This window comes from Pan paniscus, chromosome 4, assembly GCF_029289425.2.
Source record: "Pan paniscus chromosome 4, NHGRI_mPanPan1-v2.0_pri, whole genome shotgun sequence".
Classification (NCBI taxonomy): domain Eukaryota; kingdom Metazoa; phylum Chordata; class Mammalia; order Primates; family Hominidae; genus Pan; species Pan paniscus.
Genome location: NC_073253.2, coordinates 173,489,614 through 173,516,311, shown reverse-complemented (window position 1 = coordinate 173,516,311; position 26,698 = coordinate 173,489,614). Strand labels below are relative to the sequence as shown.

The following is a 26,698-nucleotide window of genomic DNA, read 5'->3' as shown; positions in this document are numbered from 1 at the left end:
AGAATCGCTTGAACCTGGGAGGCTGAAGTTGCAGTGAGTGGAGATTGCATCACTGTACTCCAGCCTGGGTGACAGAGCGAGACTCTGTCTCAACAAAGAAAAAAAAAAAGAATCCTATGGTATGGTATGTCTTCTTTTATGTGTGGTTCTTTTGCTTAAAATAGTGCTTTTGAGATTTATTCATGTATTTGCACGTATCAATAACTCTTTGTATTATAGAGTAGTATTTCATTGTATGACTATATCACTATCTATTCATTCTCCTGTTAATGAGCATTTGAGTTGTTTCCAGTATTGGGTTATTATTAATAAAACTGCTGTGAATATTTTCTACAAAAATAATTTTAAAAAATAGTGAATGTGAATGTGAATGATTACTGAGGAATCCCATTTGTTTGTAGACCAACCCTTTCAAAACATGTTAATGTATTTCAGGACCTAGCAGGGACCCTTGAGGAAATGCGTTTGCTGACGTGGTTTGAAAGAGAGTCACTCAGTGTGCCAATGGGAGTGATTAAACCCACATTCTTAGAGAAAAGCCAAGCGGCTCCTGCCAAGTGCGGTGGCCGGGCCAGACGCTCTCACAGTTGGCCTTTGCCATGACTCTGCCGGGTGCTTTACCTGTCACCGAAGCCAGGCAGAACCTGAGGCTCAGTGTGATGGCTTCTGTCCCCAGGACACACACTCCACCACCCACCAAGCCTGTAGAAGCCGCGGCCTGGGATTTTTGTTGTTTGCCTTTTTTTTTAAAGTATAATTGACATACAGTGAACTCCACAAATTAAAAATGCACAACTTAGTAAATTTTGACATCTATGCACAACTATGAAACCCTCTCCACAGTCTAGATAGGGAATGCATCCCTCACCCTCCAGAGTTTCCTCCTGCCTCGTTCAGTTCCCTCCCTTCCATCCCTCCCTGCCTGCCACCAAGGTGCCACTGATTTTGTTACTATTGATTCCTGTTCATTTTCCAGGATTTTTCTCTGGGTGGAATAACACACTCTTTGTTAGTCTGGTTTCTTTCACTCAGCGTAGTTATTGAGAGATACTTTAGTATGTTTATGTAGTGCTTATACAAAGAACTGCTTTTGCACAATAGTTAATTCATTCTTTTTCATTACCGAGTATTAGTTCACTATATGGATATACCACAATTTGTTTATCCATTCAGCTATTGATGGAAGTTTGGATTGTTTCCAGTTTTTGTCTATTGTAAATAAAGCTGCTATGAGTATTCACATGCCAGTCCATGTACGGATTTATTCTTTCATTTCTCTTGGATGTAAATACCTTGGAGTGGAATGGCTGAGCATATGATATGTGTATGATTAACTTTTTAAGAAACTGTTGCTGAAGGCCATCACATCATTTCAGATTCCCACCAGCAGTGTAGGACAATTCCAGTTGCTCATGTATATGTCATTTTTCTCTGATTGCTTTTAAGATTTTCTCTTTAGTGCTGGTTTTAAGCAATCTGATTATGATATATCTTGGTGTCGTTTTCTTGATTTTTTTGTGTGTGTGCTTGGGTTTCATTGTGATTCTTAGATCTGTGGATTTATAATTTTCACCAAATTTGAAAACACTTTTTGACTATTCTTCAAAATTTTTTTTTCTATTTTGCTCTTTCTCACTCCTCTTGTTTGGTGACTCCAATTACACATATTTTGACCACTTGAAGTCCCACAGTTCACTAGCTCTCTTCTTTGTCTTTTCCTTTTAAAAATAATTCTCTATGTGTTCATTTTAGGTAGTTTCTATTGCTGTCTTCAAGTTTATAATCTTTTCTTTGGCAATGTCTCATCTGCCATTAATCCCTTCCACCATATTTTTCATCTCAGACCTGGTAGTTTTCATCTCTGGAATTTCAGTTTAGGTTTTTTTTTTTTTTTTTTTTGAGAAGGAGTCTTGCTCTGTCACCCAGGCTGGAGTGCAGTGGCGCCAACTCGGCTCATTGCAAGCTCCACCTTCCAGGTTCACGCCATTCTCCTGCCTCAGCCTCCCGAGTAGCTGGGACTACAGGCGCCCACCACCACACCCAGCTAGTTTTTGTATTTTTAGTAGAGACGGGGTTTCACCGTGTTAGCCAGGATGGTCTCGATCTCCTGACCTTGTGATCCGCCCGCCTCGGCCTCCCAAAGTGTTGGGATTACAGGCGTGAGCCACTGTGGCCAGCCCAGTTTAGGTCTTTTCAATACTTTGTTGTCTCTGCTGAGCTTTCTGCACATAGGCAGTACGGTTATAATAATTGTTTTAATGTCTTTGTGTGCTAATTCCAACCTCTGTGGCAGTTGTGGGCCAGTTTCAATTAATTAATTTTTTTGTTCATTATAGGGCCTATTTTCCTGCTGGTAACTTCTTATTCTTCTGCCAGACATGATGAATTTTACCTCATGAGATGCTGAATATTTTTGCATTTGTATATATATTCCTGGGCTGTGTGATGCCACAATTAAGTTACTTGGAAATAGTTTGGTCCTTTAGGGTCTTGTTGGGATCCATTAGGTGGGACTAGAGCAGTGTTTCACCTAGGCCCTAGGGTTAATTCTTCCCTACTAGCAAGGCAGGGCCCTTCCTTGTGCTCCCCTCAGTATTTTATTATTTATTTATTTATTTATTGAGACTGTCTCACTCTGATCACTCTGTCACCCAGGCTGGAGTGCAGTGGTGCGATCTTGGCTCACTGCAACCTCTGCCTCCCGGGTTCAAGCGATTCTCCTGCCTCAGCCTCCCAAGTAGCTGGGATTACAGGCACCTGCCACTATGCCCAGCTAATTTTTGTATTTTTAGTAGACACTGGGTGTCGTCATGTTGGCCAGGCTGGTCTCGAACTCCTGATCTCAGGTGATCCGCCTGCCTCGGCCTCCCTAAGTGCTGGGATTACAGGTGTGAACCACCGCGCCATGCCTCTCCTCAGTACTTTCTCATGGTGGATTATGAGGTTTACTGGCCTGGCTGGTGGGATCGGGCATTCTCCCGGCCCCTGTGTGAATGCTGTCTGCGGTGCCCTGGAATCCTTTTCGGTGGTTCGTTCCCTGACCTCAGTCATTTCCTTGCCTGCAGGGGCTGATTAGGCCCTCTGCCTCCTACTCGAAGGGGATCCTCAGCAGATCTTGGTGGCTTTCTTCTCTCCAGTCCTGTGTTCCGCACACTCTGACTGCCTCGGCCTCCCTTGGCTCTCAGCCCCATGTCTTCAATTCGGGAGGCTGCCAGGCACCACCCGCGTCCCCCCTCCATGTGCTCAGCCTGGCCACTCCCCAGGTGGGAAGCTAGAGCAGTTGTTGCCTGTCTCAAAGATCACTGTCCTTGCCTGCCTGGCCCTAGCATCTTCAAAATTATTGTTTTATATGCAGGAATACATTTGTGGCTTTTGTTGTTGATGTTGTTTAGGCAGAATGGCAAATCTAGTCATTGTCACTCTATCTTGCCTATAAGTGTAAATTCATGATCTGGTCTTTTTAAAATGTGGGGATGATTTTAGGTTTGTAGAAAAACTAATGTACTAATGTAGAAAAACATATGTACATAGTGTACATATGTACATAACCACAGTACATTTGTCAAAAGTAAGAAATTAGGCCAGGCACAGTGGCTCACACCTATAATCCCAGCACTTTGGGAGGCCGAGGCAGGCACAGATCACTTGAGCTCAGGAGTTTGAGATCATCCTGGGCAACATGATGAAACGCAGTCTCTACAAAAGATAGAAAAATTAGCCTGACTTGGTGGCACCTGTAGTCCCAACTACTTGGGAGGCTGAGGTGGGAGGATGACTTGAGCCCAGGAGGTTGAGGCTGTAGTGAGCCATGATGGTGCCACTACACTGCAGCCTGGGTGACAGAGCAAGACCCTGTTTCAAAAGAAAAAAAAAAGAAAAAGAAATGAACTGTGATACTGTGACAGACAGAGTTCTAAGATGGTCTCCAACATTCCTGCTCCCTAGGGAACATGCTTTATACAATTCCCTCCTCTCCTGTACAGGCAGAGCCCGTGGGTATGATGGGCTATCTTCCTATGACTGAGTTACGAAGGAATCACTTGACTGTGAGTTAGTGAAAAAGGAGATTATTCAGTGGCCCTGACTTAACCAAGTGAGCCCTTCGAAGGGATGAGGACCCTCCTGAAGTCAGGGATGTGCAGCATGAAGGGGTGTGGAGGGGCTACGTGGCAGGGAACTGTGAGCTGCCTCTGGGAACTGAGAGTCCCCAGCCAACAGCCAGCAAGAGAATGAGGCCTTCCTGCTAAACCAGGAGGAACCACATGAACTTGAGAGAGGACTCAGAGCTCCAGGAAGAAACCCCCAGCTGACTCATCGATTTCAGCATCGAGAACCTGAGCAGAGACCAACTGCAGTTATGCCCAGCCTCTGACCACACAAACTGTGATATAGTCAGTGTGTATTTAAACTGCTAACTTTGTGGCATTTGTTATACAGCAATAGAAAACGAATACAATTACTGTTAACTAAAGAGGATCAGATCAAATATATTAGTAACAATATCCCACTTTTAATGTAGCAAGATCTCAGTAAGGACTAATGTGAAGACCAGCACGAAACCATTGGAAAACTTCCACCAACGTTCAAGATGATGTTAACACGCTCATATTGCATCTTGGTTGGAGGTGGTTAGAATCCTGATCAAGAATTTACGTGAGAAAATATTCACAAATCCTATATCTGATTAGGGTCTAGTATACAGATTCTATAAAGAGCTCCTACAGTTCAACAACAAAACTACACACAACCCAATTTTAACATGGGCAAAGGACTTGCACAGACATTTCTTCAAACAGGATATACAGATGAGCAACAAACACATGAAAAGTATCTCGACATCATTTGTCATTAGGGAAATGTAAATCAAACCCACAATGATATACCATTTCACATCCACCAGGATCTTTTGGCAAAAATGTGGAGAAATTGGAACTGTCATACGTTGCTGGTGGCAATGTAAAATGACTCAGCCACTGTGGAAAAGAGTTTGGTGGGATCCTCAAAAAATTAAATGTGAAATTACCATATGACCCAGCAATTCCACTCCCAGGTTTATACCCCAAAGAATTGAAAACAGATACTCAAATAAAAGTAGACTCATGTTCACAGCAGTGCTATACACAACAGCCAAAAGGTGGAAAGTGCCCAGATGTTCATCAGTGAATGGATAAGCAAATGGTAGTGTAGACACCATGCAATATTATTCAGTCATAAAAAGGAATGAATGATCCACACCAATGTGCATGAGTCTCAAAACATCATGCTGAGTGAAAGGAACCAGACAAAGGGCAAGGAAATCACAAGTGGTGTTGATTCTGCTTATGTGAAATATACAGAATAGATAAATCCCATAGAAACAAAGCAGACTGGTGGTTGCAGGGGCTGGGGTTAGGGAGGAAAGGATACAGGAGTTCCTTTTGGGGTGATGACAGTGTTTTGAAAATAGAGGGGGTGATTGTATAACATTATGAATGTACTTAATGCCACTGAATTGTTCACTTTAAAATGGTTAATTTTATGTTAATGATTATGTGAATTTCACCTCAGTTAAAAAAATAAATCCATTCTAAAAAATAACAAGGCTATATCTTATTTGGTGGTAAGTGACTTTGTGATTAGGCTTTTTTTTTTTTTAAAACTAAATTACACCTTAGATTTCACCCATTTCTTCTCTCTAATGTCCTTTTCCTATTCCACGGTCCATCTAGGACACACATTGCATTTGATTGTGCTGTCTTCTTAGTCTCTTCCAATCTATGACCATTTCTCGGTCTTCCCTTGCTTTGCATGGCCTTGACAGTTTTGAGACATATTAAGCAGGTATTTTATAGAATGTCTCACAATTTGGGATAGTCTAATACTTCTCATGAGGAGCGTTTGGAAAGAATACCACTGAGGTGGATTGCCATGTTCATGGCATCCCATCGGGGGCCCATGGGGCCAGCATGAGGTATTCCTGTGACATGAACCTTGATCACTTGGTTGAGGGAAGGGAAATCTGCCAGATTTCTCCATTATAAAGTTATTGTTTAAGTCTAGCCCATATCAAGGGGAGGGGAAGTTAGCTTCACCTCCGGGAAGAGGGAAGTATTTACATATATTATTTGGAATTCTGTAAGGAAGTTTTATCTCTTCTCTCCATTTATTTATTCAATCATTTATATCACTGTAGACTCAAGGATATTTAATTTATTCTTTGTGTTATAAGACCACACAACATTATTTATTTTGTTGCTTAAATTGTTCCAGCTTTGGCCATTCTAAGCTCTTTCAGGTTGGTTTTCAGGCTGGAGTGCAGTGGCGCAATCTCTGCTCACCGCAACCTCCGTCTCCCAGTTTGTGCCTCAGCTTCTCAAGTAGCTGGGATTACAGGCCTGATCCAACATGCTTGGCTAATTTTTGTATTTTTAATAGAGACAGGGTTTCACCATGTTAGCCAGGCTGGTGTTGAACTCCTGACCTCAAGTAATCTGCCCGTCCCGGTGTCCCAAATTGCTGGGATTACAGGCGTGAACCACCGCACCCAGCCTTTCAGGTTGGTTCTTATGTTTCTTTGATGAGTGCCCCTGACCCCAACCCCTTTGTAAAGCACTTCCTTACTTTCGGGCACTGTAAGACTCCAGGCTCATCTTGTGTTTTTTCTGCCTTGGCCCTAGAATTTCTCATTTCTCATCTCTCCAAGAAGCCCTGGTTCCTTTTATTGGAGAATGATATTAGAGACCAAGATCTGGGTACTGTGTGTGCTTGTTACTACTAGGGTATGACTGTTTGTAGAACTTCTCTGCAGACAGAGGGAGGTGTAGAAACATGTATATTGACTCCTCTAGATGCACATATCTGTGATGATTTCTGTATGTATCTATCTGTGTACAGAACATGAACATGACCTCATAGTTATGTCTTCGATACTGATTCAGCACCACAGGGTTCACTGTAGCTTTCCTCCTTTGCTTATTTGTAACTTCTTTCTTGGACAGTGAGAAACCTGGCTCTCATTGCTCATAATTTGTTTACTTATCTGTTCAACCCTAATGTGTATATAAAGTAGTTTCAAAATTGCTAACCTGAATCCCTGTGAGAAACATCTTTACCGCCTAGCTAGAGTACAGTGTTTACATCAGATTCCTTTTGTCTTCAGCCTTAGAGTTTTCTTTTCTTTCTTTCTTTCTTTCTTTTTTTTTTTTTTTTTTTGAGACAGAGTCTCACTCTGTTGCCAAGGCTGGAGTGCAGTGGCATGATCTTGGCTCACTGCAACCTTCGCCTCCCGGGTTCAAGTGATTCTCCTGCCTCAGCCTCCCAAGTAGCTGGGATTGCAGGTGCACGCCACCACATCAGGCTAATTTTTATATTTTTAGTAGAGAGGGGATTTCACCATGTTGGCCAGGCTGGTCTCGAACCCCTGACCTCAGGTGATCCTCCCGCCTCTGCCTCCCAAAGTGCTGGGATTACAGGTGTGAGCCACCACGCCCGGCCAGCCTTAGAGTTTTCAATGAAAACACCATTTTGCAACATTACTTAGGTGAGCTACACTTTTCCCCAACCTTCAGTGAGGTTATGCCATACAACTTTAATATAGTTAGATCTGTTATTCTAGCCTGGGTTTCTCCAGCATCCTGACTTTTGGTTTGTAATTGGTATTCATTACAGGTCACTCTTTGGGATGGACAGTGCTGTGGTTTTTGACAAATGCATAATCACGTGTCCACCATCCCAGCACCACACAGAACACAGAACAGTTCTGTCACCCTTAATCTCCTCCATGCTGCCCTTGTAGTTAATTCCTGTCACTCTCCCAACCTTTTGCAGACACTGTACTGGTTTCTATCTGAGTTATGTATGGCTTGGCTTCTGATAGCAACTTTATTTTTATTTTTTATTTATTTTTTGGGATGGAGTCTTGCTCTTGTTGCCCAGGCTGCTCTCACTCACTGCAACCTCTGCCTTCCGGGTTCAAGTGATTCTCCTGCCTCAGCCTCTTGAGTATCTGGGACTACAGATATGTGCCCCTACGCCCGGCTAATTTTTTTTTTTTTTTTTTGTATTTTTTTTAGTAGAGATGGGGTTTCACCATTTTGGCCAGGCTAGTCACGAACTCCTGACCTCAGGTGATCTGCCTGCCTCGGCCTCCCAAAGTGCTGGGATTACAGGTGTGAGCCACCACGCCCGGCCCTGATAGCTTTAAAGAATGTTTGTAGATAGGAACATTACTTGAGAGCAGAGGTTGTCATCTATGATCCGTGTCAGTTGCTACCAGGATTTAAGTCCAGCCCTGACACTTCTCTTTCTGTCTCAATTTTCCCATCTGTAAATGGGTGTAATAACAATCCCAGCCGCGTGGGGGTTATCAGGAGGAATAGATAAGATAATAGCAATTGGCGCAGTGTCTGGCCCATAATATGTAATCCAGTCTTGATAATAATACTTCAGTTGTATTTGTCATCATCATCATCGTGGTGGGGTATCAAAAGAGAACGTTTAAAGGGGTCAGGAAAGGGAGTCCCCTCGGGTTGCTGGTGGTGGTGAGAAGGCTTGAACTGTCTCTTCGTAAGCAGGTAGAAGGGGAGCAGAGAAGCTGTGCCTGTGGTCAGCATTTGGTTCTTGACAAGCCCTTCCTCTGGTGTCTGTGGTGTGCATGTACTCACAGGATGGACCCTGGAGCTGGGCCTCCCTGAGGAGACAGAGTCTGTCGCTCCGAAATTGCCCTCAGCGGGGGGATTTCAAGGGTTTACATTGTCTCTTCTACTTCCAGACTTTTTTGTTTTTCACTGAGAAGATGATATCACAACAGCCCAGAAAGAAGAAAATCACCATCATTCCAACACCCATGTGGGTTGTTTTGTTAGTTGCTGTTCCCCCATGCCTGTGTTTCTACGTCAATGTAGACATTTTATTTATTGTAGCATAAGCATTTTTCCTTGTTGCTACACAGTCTTCATAATGCTATTTCCTGATGTGACAGTTGCATCAAGGAGATTCCACATCTTTCACTAAACCATTCCCACTGTTTTACGGTGCAGCTTCTGCATAAATATCATGTTTTGCTTCTGCTGATTTATTCCCTTAGGATATACTCTCCAGAGTAGGAATTTTTAGTCAAAGGATAGAAATGTCTTAATTATTTACAGCGTTTTACAGGAATAAATCATTGCATCTTTCTTTTCTATGTCAATCTATATTTCCTCAGAACAAAACCACTTAAGGATGTGATCAAACATCTGGTGAAGTGTTCAAGACTAGTGCCCCGACAGATCGTTAATAAACGTATCCTCTGACCATGTCATGAATGCTTTTCTAAAAACCAGGATTTCCCTGATTCCCTGAGCTCTTGCCGCCCTTCCCCCAGACTTCAAGTTCTCCTTCCCAGTACTTCTAGAAGGGAACTTGCCCAAAGTCTCTGGTCTTTTTCTCAGAAACTCATCCTTTATTTACTTTTAGAGTCAGGACTTGTTTGCATATGTAAAACCAGGACCATATTGTTTGCAGATGCTGGGGGTGCTGCCAGATAATTGAATGTAAAATGCTGAGGCTTTTAAGTCATTTTTACAAACCTGGACACAAAGGAATATTTTCTTAGGATTAAAAAAAAAAAAGAGCATGAAGTAAAGATTGTGAGATTGGGTTTCTAATTCAAACATTTCACTTTGTATTCTTAGTAGTCAGGATACAGAAAGTGAGGGGCCTGGAGGTGGGGGAGAGGTGGGGTCTGGGAGAGAAAACTTTACAGATTCACCATCTAATCTAGAAAAACAAAAGCACAAAAGGAGTTAGGATAAATGACCAGCACAATCCCAGTAACCTGTGATCCCGCCGCTAGCCTCAACAGTACCTAGCTTTTTATATTAAGGTGAGAGGAGCTCAAAAGTAACTGTGTTTCCTATCAGTAGTTGATAAAATCCTTCTCCCCCTTCAGGGAGAGGTTCAGATGTGATAGCAGTAGCCCAAGTGTGACAGCAGTTGTTAAAAGTGAATTGTTTTTGGCATGAAATGCTTTTGTTTAAAAAATGAAATCAGTGTGGAAGTCCTTTCTGTCCTGTCTAGCACTGATAAAAACAGATGAGAGTTTCTTACACAGGTTGACTGGCTTAAACTAAAATGTTGGGTTTCTTCTCCAAGTACATTTTGAAATCTGCTTTAATATCTGCGAATACAATGGGGAAAAGAGTGAGTTCTGGCTGGGCGCGGTGACTCAACGTCTGTAATCCCACACTTTGAGAGGCCAAAGCAGGAGGATTGCTTGAGCCCAGGAATTTGGGACCAGCCTGGGCAACATAGTGAAACCCCGTCTCTACAAAAAATTTAAAAATTAGCTGGGTGTGGTGGTACCTTCGTGTATACCCAGCTACTCAGGAGGCTGAAGTGGGAGGATTGCTTGAGCCTGAGAGGTTGGGGCTGCAGTGAGCGGAGATGGTGCCACTGCATTCCAGCCTGGATGACAGAGTGAGACCCTGTCTCAAAAAAAAAAAAAAAAAAAGTGAGTTCTGAGGTCCGGCTCAAGGGTGCAGCTTTTGCATGGGCCCCCCATTCAACTGGGACAGATGTGGCCAGTGTGCTCCATTCTGCGCAGAAGCCTCAGCCCCTCATGGACTCCACTCCAGGCAGCCCTGCTGGGAGTGGGGATTAGTAGCGGTGGTGTCTGCTGCGCCTGGGTGGAGCAGCTCTCACCCACAGGCTGCGGGGGGCCTTTGGAAGCTGGGGGCTGGCCCAGGCTGCTCACAAGGGTCCTGTGGGACAGCTGGGCAGCTCCATCCAAAGCAGCAGGGAGTGGCAGGTCCAGTCCCTGCAGGAAGCTGGGAGCCTGGCATCCAGAGGCCTAGCCAGGTTCCGATTTACAGGGCAAGTCAAGGACTTGCAGAGTCAGGGCTGGGGAGTGCAGTGATGATGGAGGAGTGAGTGCGCCTAAAGGCACCCCCTGGAGTACCCTCTGGCTGCCCTGGTATTGCTTTTGAGAGGTGAAGCCAGCTGGACTTCCTGGGTGCAGTGGGGACTTGGAGAACTTTTCTTACAAGAGGTTTGTAAAATGCACCAATCAGTGCTCTGTAAAAATGCACCAATCAGTGCTCTGTAGCTAGCTAGAGGTTTGTAAAATGCACCAATCAGTGCTCTGTAAAAAATGCACCAAACAGTGCTCTGTAGCTAGCTAGAGGTTTGTAAAATGCACCAATCAGTGCTCTGTAAAAATGCACCAAACAGCGCTCTGTAGCTAGCTAGAGGTTTGTAAAATGGACCAATCAGCATTCTGTAAAGTGGACCAATCAGCACTCTCTAAAGTGGACCAATCAGCAGGACATGGGCGGGGACAAATAACGGAATAAAAGCCCGCCCGCGCCCCCCCCACCCACCAAACAGCGGCAGCAACCTGCGTGGGTCGTTCAGCTTGTGGGATCTTTGTTCTTTCCCTCTTCGCAATAAATCTCCTTGCTGCTCACTCTTTGTGTCAGTGCCATCTTTAAGAGCTGTAACACTCACCAGGAAGGTAGGCGGCTCCATTCTTTTTTTTTTTTTCTTTTCTTTGAGACGGAGTCTCTCTCGCCCAGGCTGGAGTGCAGTGGCGCCATCTCGGCTCACTGCAAGCTCCGCCTCCCGGGTTCACACCATGCTCCTGCCTCAGCCTCTGGGGTAGCTGGGACTACAGGCGCCCGCCACCACGCCCGGCTCATTTTTTGTATTTTTAGTGGAGGCGAGGTTTCACCATGTTAGCCAGGATGGTCTCGATTTCCTGACCTTGGTGATCCGCCGGCCTCGGCGTCCCAAAGTATGAGTGAGCGAGCCACTGTACGCGGCCCACGACTCCATTCTTTTTTTTTTTTTTCTTTTTTTGAGATGGAGTCTCGCTCTGGCATCCAGGCTGGAGTGCAGTGTCGCGATCTCGGCTCACTGCAACCTCCGCCTCTCGCGTTAAAGCAGTTCTCCAGCCTCAGTCTCCCGAGCAGCTGGGATTATAGGCGCCTGCCACCACGCTGTGGCTTCATTCTTGAAGTCAGCGAGACCACGAACCCACCGGCAGGAACCAACTCCAGACACACTTTGACCATGGTAACTTCTTCTGTTTTAGGATCTGCTTAGCTCTCTGTGCCTCTTGTTGCCCGTCTGTAAAATGAGGCTGAAATGGCAGGTGGAGTGGAACTGTGAAGCGCCTTTCCGGTGGCTGGAGGTGCCCTGGTGAAGTCTCCCGGTCCTGGGCTGTTCCAGTCAGAGGCAGACAGGGCCTGGCTGGGGTCTTGTCGTCTGTGCAAATTCTCTCCTCCCAGTGCTTAAAAATACTGTTTCATGTTTGAACATGAAGCCCTCGGTTTTCATGGTGGCGCTGCACTGTTCACTTAGGTCAGCACAGATTTGTGCTCTTTTGTTTTGCTTTTAGGGGGATTTTTTTTTTTTCCCCTAGAGAAAGGTTAAAACTGTGTGTCTTCATTGGGACTCAAGTTCTGGCTAGTTTTGGGATTTGGGCCAATTGCTTCATTCCGCTCAACCTAGATTTGGGATGTGGGACAAATTTCTTTTTTTCCAAGCTTGCGTTCCTCATCTGTGGGGCAGGGACCGTTTGTTCTGGCCTCAGGGGTGCCCATAGGGTTCCATCGGGCCAGGAGCCTGCCAGAGCAGTCCCTGCATTGTAGGGGAGCTGTGCCTTTTGACCCTCTTTCTGTGGTAATTCTTTTCCTTTCACCCAAATCTGGCACAGGGCTGGGCATGTGTAGGGATTCTTGTTAACTTTTACTGAACCAAATTTTTTAGGCCAAGGATCCCCACTGGTAAGAGGAAAGGAAAATGGAAAACAGAAAACAACAAAGGAAAATGTTTTCATCAGGTTGATTCAACCCGGGCCATCAGGTCCCAGGCTGGTGGGCTAGGAGGGGCTGCAGCCATGGGGTTTTGGGACTTCCCGGGTGTGGACGGGGGTGGCCTTGTGAGTGCAGAAAGCCGCCTGGAGCATTAACTTTGATCTGCCCTCTCCAGGCCTCCCTCAGCCCCAGCCTCCCTCCCTGCAGGGCTGGTGGTCGCTGTGGCTTTTCTTGACTTGCAGGATGCTGTTTCTGTCGTTGTAACTCTTGGTATTCTATTTGAAAATGCTGTAACAAAGCAGAAACCTGCCACATTTTCAGGGACTCACCAGTAACTGTTTAGTGTTTGTGTTTGTTTTTCCTCATTCTAAAATTCCCTGTAGAGTTTAAGGATCTTTTGAGAGATGGTCTCAAAGACAGCCCCAGCACTGTAGATGGTTTAGATACATTTGTTTTTGCTGATGTTTCCACTTTTACCCCTCTCTGTTCTGAAACTCATTCTCTCCTTGTTTTTTTTCTTTTTTTTTTTCCGGCTCAGAAGTTGGACGGACTAGCGAAGATCCGGACTGCTCGGGAAGCTCCATCCGAATGTGTCTGCCCCCCAGGTAAGTGAAGGTTGAGCTCCCTTCTGGCTCCTGCGTTTGGCCGCCGTTTGCTTGGGATTGCTGAGAACAGCATGGTCCAGAAGGTGGACTGGGGTGTCAGGCTGTCGTCTTCGTGCACTGGCCTGGGGCCTTTCTTTCCCACATTGACCCTGGCAGGCTCTCTGGTCGGTTTCCAGCAAAGTAAACGGACTCGGTTTGCTGGGTGGTATTGGTGGAGGAGCTAAGACATTGTCGGAGATGACTTAGCTGCCTGAAGACTTAGATGGTAGGGAAGTAGCAACTGGCCCATTTCAAAGATGGAGAAAGGGGTGTGAACTGATGGGAGGTGACAGCCTGGAACCCCAGTTGCCACCACTGTACCAACATTGCAACCAGAGCTCTATGTCAGACGTGCAGAAGGTAGATAAATAGTGGACTTAGCCTTCTTGTTTTCATTTCTTGCGGTGGAGGCAGAAGAAGGAAACAGGCAATGAGGTCTGAATTATTCAAATTATCATAGACTCTCTTTGGTTTTGCTGGTGCAGACCAGGATGGTTGTGAATGAAACCAGGAATTGTTGACTTCTAATCCACATGGCTCAAATCCAGGCTCATAACAGGTCTCCTGGGTGTCCTCAGGGGAGCTTTGCACAGGCCATGGCCCAGTGTGTGGTCTCTAACGCTGGTGTTTTCAGGGTTAGAATGACCCTCCCTTAGAATGGTGTCTGATACCAGTGGATGAGTGGAAAATGGTGATGTGTCTCAGACTTCCCGACGTGCAGGGAAAGGTGACTTTTGGGTGATGTGTCTCAGACTTCTCGACGTGCAGGGAAAGGTGACTTTTGGGTGATGTGTCTCAGACTTCTCGACGTGCAGGGAAAGGTGACTTTTGGGTGATGTGTCTCAGACTTCTCGACGTGCAGGGAAAGGTGACTTTTGGGTGATGTGTCTCAGACTTCTCGACGTGCAGGGAAAGGTGACTTTTGGGTGATGTGTCTCAGACTTTTCGACGTGCAGGGAAAGGTGGCTTTTGGGTGATGTGTCTCAGACTTCTCGACATGCAGGGAAAGGTGACTTTTGTTATTGGTCCAGAGAAGACAGGAGCTGCGCAGTGTCCCTTGTCCTCTCTCTCATTCCTTCCATTAGCCAAGTGTCCGGAAACCAAACTCACTGAAAACATCCCAGGGTTGGGAGATGCCCCGAGATTTCTGCAAAGGTATATCTCATGGTGTGAAAATTCCGTCTCTGAGGGCCAGGTGGGAGAAGAATTTTATGGTTGAGCTTGAGCTAGCCTTTATAGGACCTCTGAGATTTCAATACGAGAAAGAGGATTTGACAAGGGAATGACTCCATTCACAGATCAAGAAGTCAGAAACTGTGGCCGGGCGCGGTGGCCCACGCCTGTAATCCCAGCACTTTGGGAGGCCGAGGCAGGTGGATCACCTGAGGTCAGGAGTTCGAGAGCAGTCTGGCCAACGTGGTGAAACCCTGTCTCTACAAAAAATATAAAAAATTAGCCAGGCATGGTGGCGCATGCCTGTAGTCACAGCTACTTGAGAGGCTGAGGTGGGAGAATTGCTTCAACCTGGGAGGTGGAGGTTGCAGTGAGCCGAGATTGCACCATTGCACTCCAGCCTGGGTGACAGAGCGAGACTCCATCAAAAAAAAAAAAAAAGTCAGAAATTGCAATTAAATTGGAGGAAAAATTCACATCCACAAACGGATTTTTAGATGATCTGCAAAATGTGTAAAATGCCAACAGTCCTTCTTTTTCGTCCCCCTCTTTCTGAGTGTTACTGGATGCATACCTGTGTGTGTTTTTTGAACTGGGAGTCACACCCCATTTGTGAGATACCAAATCAGTTTAGTGGGTTGCCGCCAGCAACCACTAGCATGAGATTGTGAGCTAGCATAGAAGTCTGGAATAAAAAAGGCCCGAGTGAAATTTTGGTTTTGGCTATTAATATTTGTAGATTGGACTTGGATGGTGTGAGATGGGTTTCTTGCTGTGGGTTACTAACAGAAGGCTTGAAAGTCCCCAAGACAGATGATGGCTGGAGAGTGGGAGAAGGGGGACACAAGCTGGCATGGAGCTCCCGGATCAATCAGAACTGGAGCCACATCTTGGGTCTGCCCCTTACTAGCACTGAGGGTCTTTATCAGTAAATGATAACATCTTGAAGCAGGCTCTGGGGGCCTTTCTGAGGTTATGGAGAAGGTATAAGTTAAAGCCAGTGACTACAGATGGACCTGTGTCCTGCCTTCCATCAGGAGTGGGGAGCAGGGAACAGGGGTCCTGAACTCCTCTAGAAAGAGGCCCCCAAGAAGGTCTTGGGAAGACCATGGGGGGCTGAAGGGCTGGTCAGAGCCTCTAGTCCCACCGAGAGGAAGGCTTGGTAGACTCCCCGGCTCCCTGGGGAGCCCTGCTGATCATCAGCACCGTGCTGATGCTGTCCCAGGAACTCCAGGCTGTGATGGAGGCCATCCTGGCAGGTGTGGTCAGTGTGGCCTTGGGGTGCAGCATGACGACCCTAGCCAGACCCCTCAGCACACCCCTGTCCATGCCTGCACTTTCTCTCCTGTCACCTCGAGAGCCCCTTAGACCAGAACCTTCATCAACACTAAACCCCAGCAGGCTGGCCCATGAGCCCCTTGTCTTATAAAGAACAGAGGCCCTGTCTCCAACACCAGAAGTCCTAACTCATTCCTATTCTTCCCGGCTCCAAGGCTCCAAGGCTCTCCAGCGTGTCCCTCGGGCTTTTGGAGCGTGGAGACATAGACCACATTCTGCAGTGGGGCTCCCTGTCTGCTTATAGCTGGCTGCAGCTCCCCACCTTGGAACCCCGGGGAGTCAGCAGAATCTTTTGTTGGATCCTAGCATGCAGCAGGCAGATAAGCAAGGCCAGAGGAGGGGCGGCTCTTCTGGATGTGCCACCCATTGCGAGGCTGAGTGTGGTGGCAGGGGCTTCTCTCTCACCCCAGCCAGTGGATATCGCTGGCAGGAGGACTGGCGGGGGGTCCTGAGCTGGCTCTGGTGAGCCTTGCACCCATCCTCAATAAAATGTAGTGTAGTGGGTTGAATCCTGTCGCCCTCAAAAGATATGTCCAAGTCGTAACCCCCAGTACCTGTGAATGTGACCTTGGAAAATAGTGTCTTTGCAGGTGTAATTAGGGATCTCAGAATCGGTCATTCAGCATTTAGGGTGTGTCTACATCCAATGCCAATTGTCCTTAGATGAGGCAAGGAGAGATTTGAGACAGAGACGCACAGACCAGAGGGCTAGGTGACAGCGGAGTGGGGATTGGCGTGCTGCGTGTGCCAGCCAAGAAACACCAAAATGCCTGCAGCCACCAGAGCTATGGAGGGGTGTGGGAGGGACTCTCCCTGAGGAGCCCGCCCCGCAGACAACTTGGACTTCTTGCCCCTAGAACTGGGAGAGCTTGTGGTAATTTTTTGCCACGGCAGACCTGTGTCTTGTTTTATTTTATTTTACTTTTCATTTTTTAAATTTATTTATTTTTGAGATAGAGTTTCACTCTTGTTGCCCAGGCTGGAGTGCAATGGCGCGATCTCAGCTCACTGCAGCCTCTGCCTTCCGTATTCAAGCGATTCTCCTGCCTCAGCCTCCCGAGTAGCTGAGATTACAGGCTCCCATCACCATGCCTGGCTAATTTTTGTTTTTTTAGTAGAGACGGGGTTTCATCATGTTGGCCAGGCTGGTCTTGAACTCCTGACCTCAAGTGATCCACCTGCCTCAGCCTCCCAAAGTGTTGGACTACAGGCATGAGCTACCACACTCAGCTTTGTTATGTTATGTTATGTTATGTTATGTTATGTTATGTTATGTTATGTTATGTTATGTTATTTGACAGAGTTTCGTTCTTGTTGCCCAGGCTGGAGTGCAGTGGTGCGATCTTGGCTCACTGCAACCTCCACCTCCCAGGTTCAAGCAATTCTCCTGCCTCAGCCTCCCAAGTAGCTGGGACTACAGATGCCTCCCACCACGCCCAGCTAATTTTTGTATTTTTATTAGAGACGGGGTTTCACCATGTTGGCCAGGCTGGTCTCGAACTCCTGACCTCAGGTGATCCGCCCGCCTCGGCCTCCCAGAGTGCTGGGATTACAGGCGTGAGCCGCCGCGCCGGGCCCATTTCAACTAATTTTAAAGTAGCAACTCCTCCTCCTCCTCCTTTTTTTAAATAACGCAACAGTTATCCCGCGTTGTTTTTCACCGGCTGCCTTGTTCATGGGTTTGCCCTTTCTCTTTGAGGTGGTCTGTGCCCGTCTGTGTATCCGAGATAGCTGCTGCCTTGTTTTGGTCCAGGAAAGAATCTGGCCATGCTGTTGGGATGTCCTGTAATGCACTTGGCCAGTCCCCGCCAAGGACAGTTGGGTCATTTCCCACCCTGTGTTATTCAGACAGGGCTGCGTGTGTGCTGTGATGGAGGGAAGAAGGCCTGCTGTGTAGCCTGTTGTCTGACTTCCTCGTGCTTTTTTCTCCCAGGCACGCTGCAGGCCTGAGGGTATTGACTGAAGGACGGGAGCCCTCAGTCTGTGGGGAGAGGCTGGGCTTTACCGCAGCAAACACAGGTTCCTGCAGGGAGGCTCTGGCCAGGTGGGTCCTGAAGCCTCCGCCTGGGAGCTGCCCTATGGTCCGGCCTCCACCGTCTGTGAACAGTAGTGACTCGGGGGCATCCCAGGGAACCGGTGAGGGCCGGCACCTTGGAGCCTGGGAACCTGGACTTGAGTCTTGACTCCGCCTTGTAAATAACTGCCCTGTGGTCCCACTCTGCGTCTCCTGGAGCCATGGGTCACTCTGGCCCTTGCATTCACTCACTCTTTGGGTTACAAGCATCAGAACATTAATTAGTGTTCTGATCACCCTGCACTAATAAAGCGAAAAAGGAAATTTTTGGTGCAGACAACTAGAAATGGAAAGGTCTGAGGTGCAGCTGGCTTCAGGTCCATCTGGGCTCAGGGCTCGCTCTCCTCTCTCAGCTCTTCTCCGCTTGTCTTCAGACAGCCTCTGCTGGAGTGACCTATGCTTGGGAAGGTGGCTGCCAGTATAGCTCTAGGTGTATATCACATGTGCTCAGCAACCCCAGCAGATACAGCACTGTTCTTTCCCGAAAGTCTCAGAATTGGGGCGTGGGGAGTGTTATGGGTTGAACTGTGTCCTCCCGTATTCGTGTCTTGAAGTCCTAACCCTCAGGGCCTCAGAATGGGACTGTGTTTGGAGATAACAGTGTTCCCTTGGAGAGTAGGTGACATGAGGCCTTAGGGTGGGCCCTCATGACCGCTGTCCCTGTAATAAAAGGAGATTTGGACACGTAGACCCATGCAGAGGGCAGGCCATGTGAAGACACGTGGAGAAGACACTTTTGCTGAGCCATGAGCTCAGAAGGAAATCAGCCTGCCGGCACCTTAGCACATTTCTGCTGTTTAAGCCGCACCGTCTGTGGTACCTTTTTATGGCCACCCCCAGACACTAACGCAGGGAGCTGTTGTTTAAGGGGCATCGCGTTTCTGTTTGGAAAGATGAAAAGTCCTGGAAGTGGGTAGAGGGGATGGTTGTTGTGTTTAATCTTGGAACTTGGTGCTGTAAAATGCTCAGGTTTATGTTGTATGTTTTTACCACGATTTTCTTTTTTACCTCCCAGACCTCCCAGAATGGATCCCAGTTTGCCTGGCTTGGGGCAGGCGCCTCTCCTTGAAAAATTGCACTGACTTGGAGCATGGGACACGTTGATGGGCCAGGTCATTGGTGGGTCATGTGACCATTCTTGGAACCAGGGGAGACAAAGTGGGGGAGGGTTGGCAATAGCAGAAGCATGTGGTGTCGGGGAGGGTGGTTCCTTCACGAAAAATTAGGATCTTTTCCCAGAAGAGAGAACGAATATAGCTGGGCACAAGCAGTAGGTGACCAGACTCTTCCGGCGACGGCTGGCCCAGTCACCGCCAGGTGGTTCGCAAAGGTGTAACCAAAGGGTTGGCTCCACTTAAAGCACACCAGGAGGGCTGGGCGTGGTGGCACACATCTGTAATTCCAGCACTTTGGGAGACCGAAGTGGGCAGATCACCTTAGGTCAGGAGTTCGAGACCAGCCTGGCCAACATGGCGAAACCCCATCTCTACTAAAAATGCAAAAATTAGCTGGGCGTAGTGTTGCACGCCTGTAATCCCAGTTACTCAGGAGGCTGAGGCAGGAGGATTGCTTGAACTCAGGAGGCAGAGGTTGCAGTGAGCCAAGATTGAGCCATTGCACCCCAGCCTGGGTGACAGAGCGAGACTCCATCTCAAAGAAAAAAAAAAAAAGAAGAAAGGAAAAAATAAAACACACCAAGAGGCAGCGTGGCCCAGGGGAAAGTGTGTTGACTTCCCATCTAGGCTGTGTGGCCCGATTCTCTGTTGCTCACCGGCTCCGTGACCTCACACTTATCCTCCTTGTGCCTCGGTTTTCCACCTGTGAAGTGAAGTGGGGTTTCTGAGAGTAGCTGTGTCATGGGATGGTTTTGAGGATCAAATGGGTTCACATGTGCAGACAGCTTAGAACGAGGCCTGGCACTGCGTCCTCAGAGCTTGTCTGTTGTTAGGTCCGTCGCCATCAGTCGGGAGCTGCCAGAGAGGAAGGGAGAAGAGACACAGAGTAGGAGGCCACTGGGAATCTTCAGGAGGGGAAGAGTGAGGGCTTGGCAGACTTTACTGGCACGTTCTTCTAGGACGTGGGTATGAAGATGCTGGCGATACAGGAGTGAGAGAAACAGAAAAGGAAAGTGTGTGGCCGTGAACCCTCATCAGCCACCCACGTGCCCAGAAGGCCTCGAGCAGAGCTGGGCTTCTGCCCCTCACGCTGTTTGCACTTGTTACTAACCAGGCTCAAACTGCCTGGACATTGTCAGGAACATTCCAGAATGGTGTCATCCTTTTCGTTTTGTTTTTGTGTCTTTTTGGATCCTTGCAGGATATTGCAGAGACATTGTGCTTGGTTTCCAAGGATGGGCACTGTACTTGCAGTGTTGGGTGATTTTCCAGAAATGAATAATAATCCAGAGTTTAATGCAAGTCAGAAATCCTCTGCTCCATCAAAACATTTGGCAGTTTGCGTAGAGGAGTGAAACTCCACTTAGGACCGTAGAAAGCACAATGTGGAAGTTATACAGAACCTGATACATTTCGTTGATAGTTTATGGAAAATGTCACAGAGCGGAACAGAAGTGGTAAAAGTTGCTCATATTCAGCCTGTTTACTGCCTTACTGCCTTTGTTGGCTGGAAAAGAGCCTAGCGAAGGGCACATGCTCTCTTAGTACTTTTTTTTTTTTTTTTTTTTTTTTAAGATAGGATCTCACTCTGTCGGCCAGGCAGAAGTGCAGTGGTGCAGTCACGGTTCACTGCAGCCTTGACCTCCTGAGCTCAAGTGATCCTCCTGCCTCAGCCGGGATAATAGCTGGGACCACAGGCGTGTGCCACCATGGCTAATTAAAAAAAATTTTCCTGGCCAGGCGCAGTGGCTCACGGCCTGTAATCCCAGCGCTTTGGGAGGCCAAGGCGGGGGGATCACAAGGTCAGAAGATCAAGACCATCCTGGCCAACATGGTGAAATCCCGTCTCTACTAAAAGTACAAAAATTAGCCAGGTGTGGTGGTGCGTGCCTGTAGTCCCAGCTACTCAGGAGACTGAGGCAGGAGAATCACTTGAACCCGGGAGGTAGAGGTTGCAGTGAGCCAAGATCACACCACTGCACCCCAGCCTGGCGACAGAGTGAGACTCTGTCTGAAAAAAAAAATTTTTTTTTTTTAAATTTTTTTTGGTGAGTTAGGAGCTCACTTTTTTGCCCAGGCAGGTCTCGAACTCCTGCTTTCAAAAGATCCCCTCCCAAAGTGCTGGGATTACAGGGGTGAGCCACCTTGCCCAGCCTCTCATAGGATTTCAATGCAAGAAATAGTTACCCTTTTGGGGATTATTTTTTATAGAATTTTTTAAAATGATACACGTATATATTTATAAGCATTAAATCTCAGTCGACTTGAGTTTATGGCAAAATTGAGTGGCCTATAAGGCAGCTACCTTGGTATGTCAGACTCTGCCAAGTGAAAGGAGGTCATTTGTGTGTCTGATTTTTTGGGGGGCACGAGAATACTCTGGAGGCTGGTTGCCATTCCCTCGCTTCACTATGCATAGGTATTTGTTCATTTGTTCATTCATTCATTCATTCATTCGTCTCTCCTACCCTATTTTGTGCTGGTCCTGGGGGAGCTATTGACTAAGATTCTTAGAGGCAATTGCAGACCCAGTTGTTAGAGGAAGGCAGGACAGGTACAAGACCCATAACAGATGCGGAGAATAGGATGAGTCCTGAGGAAACACCAGTCCTACAGAAATTACAAGGAGAGATCACTCCAGGTCAGGAGGATCTGGGTTGGAGGAGGGTCCTTCCTGGGGAAGATGATAATTGGGCAAGGTTTCGAAGACTGGTTGTCAGGTTAGCCACCTGGGATGGGGGATGCATTCTGAGAGACTGACATCCTGAGCGGAGGCAGAGGGGAGCTCCGAGCACCGGTGGGAACTCTTGTTTGTTTGGAAGGTGGCAGTGGGAGGGGGGAGGGTGAGTCCAGGGTCTGGAGAGATTGAGGCTTTATTCCATGGGACACAGTTGATGGTGTCTGAGTGGAATTTAGCTTTAAGACGAGGGCTCTGGAAACAGCATGAAGGACAGACTAGATCATACTTGGTTCCAACAGAGGGGCCCCTGAGGGGGTGCTCAGGGCAGGAGACAGCTTGCCTGGTTCACTGCAGCATCCCCTAAGTCCAGCACGGTGCCAGGCACGGGGAGGAGGGTTGATAACGCCCTGTCGAATGGCCATGAGAATTGATAGCCGGGAACAGCTGTGAGAGGCACTGGGTCATGTGGTGGACAGAACTCACAAACTGGGTGGGTGGGCACAGGAGAAGACAGAGAAGCCTGAAGCAGCATGCCTTTGGGGAGGGGAAGCTGCGCAGAAACAGGAAATCCCCAAAGAGGGATCAATTTGGAAGAGAAGATGGTAAGCATGGTTTTGGGCAGTGGACCTGAAGAACCAATTTGTAAGACCCACTGATGAAAGGAAAAAAATAATTAGAAGTCTTCTCTTAAAGCATAGTTTAACCACCTGAGTCTATCAATTATAAAATGTGTCATGTCCTATAAATAAAGATCTTGAAGTTTATGTGCTGACGATTGGAATCTGGAGATGTTCTTGTGACCACTAGATGGAGCCCATTATACTCATTAAATTCTATAGAAATTGAACAGGAATGTAAAAGAAAAATAATTTATATATATTTAAATATATAAATATAAAATATATTAATATAATATATAACATATATTAATATATATTTTTAAATTACTAGAAAGCACACAAAAGTTCAAACCAAGAGCAGTGACACACAAAGTTAACCACCTGCTCTGGTGTTTCTCTCCAAAAATGGAAGACCCTCAGAATTTTCCAGATGGTTCCAGAATCAAGCGGTTTGCTGTTGGTTTGGGGAGATGATGAAGATTCTGTGAAAGGTAGACTATCTGTTAGAAAACAGATTTCTAGAACATTTGCCACTGACCCAGTACTTAGAGAGCACCATCAGGTTTAATTGTAGCGGAGAATCCCTGAAACTCTGGGAAGACAAGACCAGAGCTGTCTTGACCCCAGCTTGGCCAACTCCGTGCCAATTATCGAGTGACAGGTGCAGCCTTTTACTCTGTGGGGTGTCATTATCACACGCCCCCCTATGCCAGGAGCTCACCCACATGCTGTAGCGGCCTTTCCTGGGGGACAGGTTCAGTGCAGTAATAATATCTGGCTTCTTACCTGACTTCTTATGCCGGGGTATATTCCACATGGATTGAAGATCTAGATGTAAAAAAATACAACCATGGCTGGCTAGACAAAAATACGATACATCACTTTTTAAAATTACGTGGTAGAAACAGATTTTATAAGCCTGGCACTGAAGTCAGAAACCATAAAGCCGTGCTTCTCAACTGGGACTCTTTTGCCCCCAGGAGGTCACATGGCAATATTTGGAGACATTTGTAGTTGATCATACTTTGTGGGTGCTACTGGCATATGGACTAGGTAGAGGCAGGGGTGCTGTTGAGTGTCCTACAAAGCCCAGGACAGCCACCACCACAAAGAACTATCCGGTCCCAAATGTTAGTAGTGCCCAGGTTGAAAAACCTTGCCATAGAAGAAAACATTTCCTTGAACATTTTAAGCTTAAAAGGTTAAATTTTCTGTATAGACAGAAAAATCTTCTTTAGTTTACATATTTGGGCAAAAACTAAGTGAAGTTATGTGAACTCAGATCAGCTCTCACAGATAAAACAACTTGCTAGGTTTCCTAGTTTCCTGGGAGTAGAGCACTTCAGATTCCAGAAATGATATATTTGCACATTATGGTAATTTGCTAGAAGCAAGAATGGAGTCTCATGAGGTATCTGATCATTCTTTTACCCAACCAGATCCTTTCTTTACTTAATATTAAAAAATAATTTTCATTTTCATTACAGAATGTTTCAAATATATAAAAAAGTACAGAGAAGAATGTAATACTGATGTCTGTTTCGTCTAGATTTAATGAGTAACATAATTTTCTCATGTTGGTTATTTTGTTGTTAAAGAAATTTTTTTTGTTTTTGTTTTTGTTTTGTTTTTTGAGACAGGATTTTGCTCTTGTTGTCCAGGCTGGAGTGCAATGGTGCAATCTTGGCTCACTGCAACCTCTGCCTCCCGGATTCAAGCGATTCTCCTGCCTCAGCTTCTCACGTTGCTGGGATTACAGGAGCGCACCACCACTCCTGGCTAATTTTTTGTATTTAGTAGAGACAGGGTTTCACCATATTTGTCAGGCTGGTCTCAAACTCCTGACCTCAGGTGATCTGCCCACCTCAGCCTCCCAAAGTGATGGGATTACAGGCATGAGCCATCGTGCCTGGCCGAGAAATGAAATGTTTTAGACAGAGCCAAGGTACCAGTTCCTTTCCCATTCCCCTATTCTCTGCCAGGCAACAAATGTCTTGAGTTGGTAGCTATACTTTTTCTGCATGTTTTCTGTATAATATATTTTATTAAATACGTGTACCATGGCAATATATTTTATTGTCCTACTACTTGTTATTTGTGTGTCTTTTCATCTGTTTTATCCCTTCTTTTTTTTTTTCAAGAAGTATTTGTATGAGTCCGGGCATGGTGGCTCATGCCTGTAATCCCAGCACTTTGGGAGGCCGAGGCGGGTGGATCACCTGACGTCAGGAGTTCGAGACCAGCCTGACCAACATGGTGAAACCCCGTCTCTACTAAAAATACAAAAATTAGCCGGGTGTGGTGGCATGCACCTGCAATCCCAGCTTCTCGGGGCTGAGGCAGGAGAATTGCTTGAACCTGGGAAGCGGAGGTTGCAGTGAGCCGAGATCGCGCCATTGCACTCCAGCCTGGGCAACAGAGCGAGACTCCATCTCAAAAAAAAAGAAGTATTTGTATGGATGCTTGCAGGTCTAGTCATTTCCTGTGACTGTCGTTTCTACAATGGAGCACTGCAGCGTGCTGTCGCAGTGTATGAACATATTACTATTCATCTCGTCTGCTGCTGATAGACATTTATTTTTATTTAAGCTTTTGTTGTTTTCTATTAAAAAGCCTTGATGGACATTTTTAAAAATTCTGTATAGAAAGCAAATGCCACCTCAAGTTTGAAAATAAGTGACAAACTGAAAAAACAATTTCAACACATACAACAAATACATAGTTAATATGCATGAGATATAAAGTGCTCTTATACAAGAATAAGGACAAGCCAGAGGCTCTAGTAAAGAAGGGGCAAAGATGGGAAACAGAGGTTGCAGTGAGCCGAGATCACGCCACTGCACTCCAGCTTAGTGACAGAACGAGACTCCGTCTCAAAAAAAAAAAAAAAAAAAAATAGGCAAAGGATGTGGATAGGGATCCCCACAGGACATTGGCAGGACGTGGAGGTTGACTGAGTGAGGGGGAGCAAGGGAGAGGGAAGATCGGATGACTCCCAGTTTTTGGATGATGCCCCGATTTTTGAGTTGGGAACTCACTGGTGCCACTTGCCATGATGAGAGCAGGACCAGGACGGGGACGATTAAGAGTTTGTTGAGATCTGATAATTTTGGCATGACTGTGGGACGTATGAGAGGAGATATGCAATCAGCCCTTGGATTAAATGGCCCAAAAAAGGTGGAGGCAGCAGTGCAGGGCCCGGCCGGAGTGGGCATTTGTCACAGTGATTCTGACTACATCTGTACACACGGTGCTGGGGGTGATGCTGCTATGCTGGCTGCCTTCCTTAGCCCGGAGCCCAGCAGGCCTCTTTGTTCCTTACAGTGTTTGCCAAGGTTCCCCAGAGAAACAGAACCAATAGGGGGTGTGGAGGGGGGGAGGGGGGGTATGTGTGTGTGGGGGTGGGGGTGGGTGTGTTTGTGGGTGTGTGGGTGGGTGTGGGGGGGGTGTGTGGGTGGGTGTGGGTGGGTGGGTGTGTGGGTGTAAGTGTGCGTGTGGGATGTGTGTATGGGTGGGTGTGGGTGTGTATGGGGGTGTGGGTGTGGGTGTGTGTAGGTGGGTGGGTGTGGGGGTGTGTGTCTGTGTGGGGGGGGTGTGGGGGTGGGTATGGGTATAGGTGTGTGTGGGTGTAGGTGTGTGCGTGTGGGGGTGTGTGGGTGTGAGTGTGTGGGTGTGGGTGTGGGGGGGGTGTGTATGGGGGTGTGGGTGTGGGTGTGGTGGGGTGTGGGTGTGTGCGCCCACACGTGCATGCATAAAGAGATTTATTTGAAGGAATTGCCTCACGTGATTATGGAGACTATCAAGTCCAAAATCTGGCCCAGGAGAGCCAATATTCTTACGCATGTTCTTTCCCATGTTCTCGCCACCCGCCTTTTTTCTCACTGCTGGTCATAGAGGTGACTCGGGCCAGGGCTCGGCTCTCCTGAGTTCCGCGTGTGCCCCAGGGGCTGATGATTGAAAGTCATTTGCATTTAGCTTGGTGCTGGCGTGAATCAGATACTGTCGGGGTACTTGCCACTCAGTGTCACGGAAATGTATTCCCTACGGGGAAATAGTTTGGAAATACCTTTCCTGAAAAGCCTTCTCTACCTTTTGCAGCTGACATTTCTTGTTTTACTTCCCAAATTGCCTGAATTGAGCAGAGTTTGGGAGCTCTGTGGACCCAGGCACTCCCAGAAGGATGCCCCCCAAGCTTGGAAGGCCACTCTGCATGCGAGCGGCTTCCCTCCGGCTTCTCTGCCCTGGAGCCCCCGTGCCTCCTCCGTGTTCCTCCAGGGG

The 26,698-nt window shown here is 47.0% G+C and overlaps 1 protein-coding gene across 1 annotated transcript in view; it reads left to right on the top strand.

Annotated features, from left to right (window-relative positions):
• The window catches only part of COL23A1 (collagen type XXIII alpha 1 chain), a 351,166-nt gene that overhangs the window by 16,286 nt on the left and 308,182 nt on the right, over nucleotides 1-26,698 (top strand). Inside the window, exon 2 of the mRNA XM_034961132.3 lies at nucleotides 13,315-13,381. Within this exon, the coding sequence (XP_034817023.1) occupies nucleotides 13,315-13,381 (67 nt within the window). The remainder of the gene's footprint in view (nucleotides 1-13,314; nucleotides 13,382-26,698) is intronic.